At 38.7% G+C, this 6,000-nt stretch overlaps 1 protein-coding gene across 8 annotated transcripts in view; it reads left to right on the forward strand.

The window, feature by feature from the left end:
* The window catches only part of Elavl4 (ELAV like RNA binding protein 4), a 136,644-nt gene extending 131,292 nt beyond the window's left edge, over window positions 1-5,352 (forward strand). For 6 of the 8 annotated variants that reach the window (XM_041651761.1, XM_041651759.1, XM_041651765.1 and 3 more), the window contains exon 7: window positions 2,323-5,352. In XM_041651761.1, the coding sequence (XP_041507695.1) occupies window positions 2,323-2,692 (370 nt within the window). In that variant the 3' untranslated portion in view covers window positions 2,693-5,352. The remainder of the gene's footprint in view (window positions 1-2,322) is intronic. The other 2 variants (XM_041651764.1, XM_041651766.1) reach the window with 1 other exon arrangement.
* The last annotated feature ends 648 nt before the right edge of the window (window positions 5,353-6,000 follow it).

Genomic DNA, 6,000 nt, shown 5'->3' on the forward strand with positions numbered 1-6,000 from the left:
TTATAAGTCTTCGCTCAGTTATATGTTTGTGGGGGGGGAGGGGGGGATTTGAGGTTTCCTTCATTTAAAGCCTTTTTATGGGGCAGGGGACTCAAACAGGGTCAAGGGTTTGAGATTTTCTGAATGTAATCACAAGGTTTCCCAGACCCAACCTAAAATCAGAGTCTTATAAGTTAGGTGTGTTATGTCAGTGTATCCATGAGGTCCCTCAATGTGACCTGCTAGACTCCACTGCACTGCTGGAGACATAGCATCTTCATCTTCTTTCTCAATAGAGATGCAAGCCCTCATAGCCCTTCATTAGCTGAGGGAAAGAGAGGTCGGCTTTAATAGCCCACAGCACACTCTCTACTTGATGCAGGTTATGCATGGTAAGTACCTTGACTCCGGAAACGAGCGCATAGCCGAGGGAGTTAGTGGACTGCAGACTTCGCTAGCAGGGTACCAGCCTCTTGAATCCCAGTCCCAGCACCAGTGAGGCTGACTGTAACTTAGTTCCACGTGTCTTTCACACTGCTTGCCTAGTCCTGGGCATTCTGCATCTTTTGTAGCTCTAGCCCATCCTTGCTGTTCTCTAACTTTACTGAGTTAGTATCAAATGCTATGAGCAAAGGTGATGTCTATAATTCACTTGAGTCTAGGAAAGACTGAGCTGTGGTCCATGCATTGCCGCATCAGCCAGTGCCCCACCCAGCCCAGTGTAACCCAATCCAGGCATAGCCAGCACTATTTGATAACAAGATTTTCCTTTTTACCTAGTCCAGATTTGGGTGTAGCCTCCATCCTATCTTGAGTGGCAATCCTACATAAAACCCTTTTCCTAGCTCTGACCTTGGCCTTTTAATATGTACTTAGTTGCTTTCTGTGTACAAACTGAAAGGGATCAGAGGTTCACAGCTGAAGGGGAAATTGTTTCTAAGTCAGTGCTTAGAAATAGTACAAGTAATAATTAAGCCATTTTACCCCTTTAGGGATCTGTACCATGAATGTTTTTGCTTTTGTTTTATTGTTATTTTTTAAGCAAAAGAGAACCTTGCTTTGATGAATAATAGCAAAAATTACATCTACTGAGTTGTTATGCTTAGCATATCTTTAACAGCTATATGATTATCTAAATTCTAGTTAAATATGAAACTTTAATAAGACGTCTAAACCTCCAATAGTGTCTGCTTACTTTTTAGGACAGTCATAGCTTCCACTTTGTTCCATACTCCTGTCTATTTTGGACTTCCTCTTCTCCAATTTTCTTCCCTCACCCCTCAAAAACAAAAAATCAACCAAAAGAAAAGCAATCCGGTCATCAATGAATAGGTCAAAACTTCCTATATAAGTTCAGTATGAAATAAAACATTGCCAGTACTGTTCTGCCATAGACTCTGGTATCTTAACTGTTTCTTCCATCACAAATGCCACGTGGGTTTATTTTATCAGTGAATAAAATCTAAAGAGTTATTTTTTTTCCTCTTCAAGATTACACAAAAATTGAATTTTCTAAGCTAATACAACAATTATTGCACCAAGGCTTTTCTACTGTATAGCAATTCAAAATTTATCACTACGCAAACCACTTAAGGACTTTTCCAGTGATGCTCAGCGATGGATTCGAGATGATAGGGTATCAAGGAGTAGCACATCTGTTCTTACTGCTCCGGTTCTGTGGGAGAACCCTTATGAATAGATGCTAAACGGAACACGAGCCACTCATCCGGTTAATGACAAGATACATCCTCATGTGTCTACAACCTCGGTGACACCGAGAGGGCTTTGACAGGCGGGAGCAGAGGCACTGTGATGATGGAGGCACTGTGATGATGATGCAGTTGAGCGCTGCTAGAATCATCCAGTAGTCTGCCTACAAAATAAGAGTAAAACTTTCCAAGCCTTGACATCCACCAGATTGTCACTCCCGCAACCAATAAACATGTGGGTTTTTTTTTTTCCCTATGGGCCGCTGTGCCTTTGAGAGCCCATATGCACTCCACTGAATGAATAAACCCACAGTAGAATGGATGAAACAGCATGTCTTCCCTGAGAACCCATGGTCTATGGTGGGGTAGGTTCAGGGTGGGACAATGTCTGAACATTTACTGTGTTAGAACTGTTTAAAGCCTTGATCTGGGGGTCTCTCGTGACTTCTAGGAGATGACTTGACCATTCTCTTAGCGTGTACATGCCTTAGCTGTCCAGCCACCCCATCAGAAGAAATATCGCAGATGTTAGTTTTGCATTTTGGTTTTGAATCCTGAAGACTCTCCTGCAAACACTCACTCAGCCCTTTGCCCCGTGTCTGTGTCTGTGCATCTGTGTGTCATCCATGGTCAGACTGATGTCTGGACCAGTCCCCCCTTCTGCTTGTCCCCCCAGGTTCTCCCCGATCACTATTGACGGGATGACAAGCCTTGTGGGAATGAACATCCCTGGTCACACAGGAACAGGCTGGTGCATCTTCGTCTATAACCTGTCCCCTGATTCTGATGAGAGCGTCCTCTGGCAGCTCTTTGGCCCCTTTGGCGCAGTGAACAACGTCAAGGTCATCCGTGACTTCAACACCAACAAGTGCAAGGGATTCGGCTTTGTCACCATGACCAACTATGATGAGGCAGCCATGGCCATCGCCAGCCTCAATGGTTATCGCCTGGGAGACAGAGTGTTGCAAGTTTCCTTTAAAACCAACAAGGCCCACAAGTCCTGAATTTCTTGTCCTTACTTATTAAAATATATATATAAATATATACGAACAAAACATGCGCGCACACACATACACAAAAGAGAGACAAACTTTCCAAGGCTTATATTCAACCATGGACTTTATAAGCCCGTGTTGCCTAAGTATTAAAACATTGGATTATCCTGAGGTGTACCAGGAAAGGATTTTATAATGCTTAGAAAAAAAGAAAAAAAAACAAAAAAAAATACCTTTGATGCATTGAATGTTCTTTCATAGCTGTCGTTGTTGAATATAATACACATAGCTAGCGATGTGCAGGGATTTTTACCCAGCCAGCTAACTTTACCACCTTCCTTGAAGGTGGGTCTTTTTAAGATGACCATTCGCTCATTTGAAGAAGAAAAACAAAAAACACAAAAAAATAATAAACAATTTTTACAAAGTAATGGGATTCAAAGGAAGAAAAAAAAGATTTTTCTTTTTTGTCAAAATGTTGATCCAATCAGATTGGTTAAAAACCCCCACACAAATTAAAGAGGAATAATAAAAATTGCAAAAATGAAAAAACTTTTGCAAATTTTTTTATTTTTCCTTTTTTCTTTTATATCATGTGAACTAAAACAGTCTTCTGTTAGGGGATGGGGAAAGGGGTACCTGATGACATTAACAATTTAATACCATTAACGTTGTTGCCAAAGAGGTGGTCTCTTTGCTGAAAATGGGTTTCAAGAAAAATCTATTTTTATAAAATATAAAGAATTTTTACAAGAGAATCTGGATTTGAGAAAAAATATTTTGACTGGCTAATTTAGGGGAAATTGACAACTTTGTCGCGTTCATACTGCACTGGTAACTTTTTAGAGATCAAGATGTGTGTTTTAAACTGGATTCGTAGACTGTTTTTTGAAGGATGGGCTATAAACAGATGATCTTCATATCTTTTCATAGCATGTAATAATAAAAAATATTAATTGCTAGGGGAAGGAGTGTTCATTCTACCCAGGGTACCACAGTTCCCCACAGTCAAAACCCAAAAGCAAGGAGATGAGTTGAAAGACAGTTTTTCTTTAAGTCATCAGTATGGGACGTCAGCAGAACAAAAATTAAAAAGATTCATTTTCCTTTTAATCTAAAACTTCCTTAGTTTGAGCAGTAGGTGCTACAAAATGATTTACATATCTTAGTATCATAGTTAAATGTAAACGTGTTTAGGAGAGGAAACAAAAGATACATTTGCTTTACATTCATTAAGCAATTTTCAAATTCACTTTGTAGCCCATGCTGATAAAATTGGGCTGTGTGGGTACATTTGAAACACTGTTTATGTTGCTTGAAACACTTATTTATTTAATTGCAGATGTGATGATGCCTATGGCCAAGATCAAATATAGCTAGACTGGCTAGACTACTTATTTGTTTACTTAAACTTTGGGAAGAAGCATATTATTGTGTCATTCTGTTGTGTGTGTATGTGTATATATAATATAAATATATATATATATATAAAGTTATTTTTTCTTTGGTTAATTTATTATAAGTTGTAACACTTGGCTAGTTTTGTTTGTATATGTCTTAAAATGTTTTCTTATGATATTTAAGTGACAGTTAAAGAGGTATCAAGGTAACTTGTGTAGAACTATTGTTTGATATATTGTCATGTTTGTTGTGAATATTTTTTCTTACTGCACAGTAGAAAAATTAAAAAAAAACTGGGTCTTTATTTTAATGTAATTCAGATTGGGGAAACCTAAACAGAGCTAAGGGAACAAAACGGCTGTGGGAGTGAGCTCCCACGTCCAGTGCACTGATCAGTTTAGTACGTTTGTGCTTTGTACGGTTATATATTTAAAACAAAAATGAAACAAAAAAAATCCAAGAGTTGATGCTCTTCCCTGGGTAATAGAAACAGTTACTCGCTATGCATAATCTAGTTGATAGTAAAATTTGCTATTGCTTTTCTTGTCTTGTTACATAAAATCTTTTCAATACAAGTTTAGTCTTAATGGTAATAAAACGTTATGGTTATTTATAACTTGTGCTTATTTTGTGCATTTTTTCCCATGCTGAACCCACTAAGCGCATGTAGACAGGACTGTTGTTTGCACACTGAAGCGGCAAACTTTGTAGTAGTCGTCGTAGTGGTAGACAGATAACAAAAACCAAGGCTGCATCATAGAATACTCCTTTAAATTTTTTTTCGATTTTTTTTCCTCTTTTCGGTTTTTGGAGAAAATAAATAAATAACACCAGATTTCAGTTCAGAGAACACTCGTTCAACATTCAGGGAAATCTTTTTACGTCACCTGCTATGAATGAATGCAGTTTGCTGGCAAAGTTCTGATGCATTTGCTAAGCATTCATGGGAAAGGCACGCCAAAAATCTCTTCTCTATGATGTGTTCAATCTGGGGGAAAAAAAAGGAAAAAAAATCTTAGGACCAGGCAGTTGTATACTTTAGTTACAAATGGATGACTTCATGTTAATCTTGCTAGTTTAGATGATTTCTGAGGGAAAGTATTGTAAATGTTTTTTTTCATAATCTTGTTGTGTTTGAATTATTTGTACTTTATCTGTCCAGACAATAAATGAAAGTGTGTAGAATGAATCTGAGCTTCCCAAATTTTTAAATGTGTTTATTCAAACGTTTTTCTATAGTATATGCAGAGTTCCCTGATATTCGCTCATTAAATAAAAAAAAAAAAAAGAAAACTGTAAAGTTCTGTTTTGCAACTCAGCCCAGTCTCTCAAAGCTTACTGAGTCTTTAGAAGTCCATGCATTAGCTCCATGCCATTTAAAGTGTGGTCCCCAAGAAGCATTACCCTTGTCACCTGAGAGCCTGACAGAAATGCGGAATCTCGGGCTGAAGACACACTTACACGGAGCCGGATACCAGGATGAATCCGTGTAAGTCTAAGGCACACTGTACTAGTTGGTGAGCCAGATTTGGCATTTTATGTGGCATTACGACACATTGCAATCTGTTATTTATAAGAATACCCTTGGCTTGATCAGAGGACAAAGGTCACCATTTGCAAAGCATCCATTATCCATCAGGCACACCCTGTAGGGACTGCTGCATTCTCTCACTTGATCCACCCAGCACTCAGTGTAGAGTAGATGGCATCATCCTCTCTCATGGGTGGTGCAGGCAAGGCTCCTTGAAACTGAGTAACCTGGAAAAGTCAGCAAGTCTCCAGGAGGTCTGAATTGTGTCAGGTCTGCTTCTCTCTCCCTGTCCATCAGGTTGAGTGCTGGATTAAGGAAGCAGACCGTTTGTTCTCAAAGCTGACAACCAAACAAAGAAGATCATCTTTTTATTATTGAACTTACT

The sequence above is a fragment of the Microtus oregoni genome, unplaced genomic scaffold (assembly GCF_018167655.1).
Source record: "Microtus oregoni isolate MIOR12 unplaced genomic scaffold, Mior012 000005F_ref0000423, whole genome shotgun sequence".
In the NCBI taxonomy this organism is placed as follows: Eukaryota; Metazoa; Chordata; class Mammalia; order Rodentia; family Cricetidae; genus Microtus; species Microtus oregoni.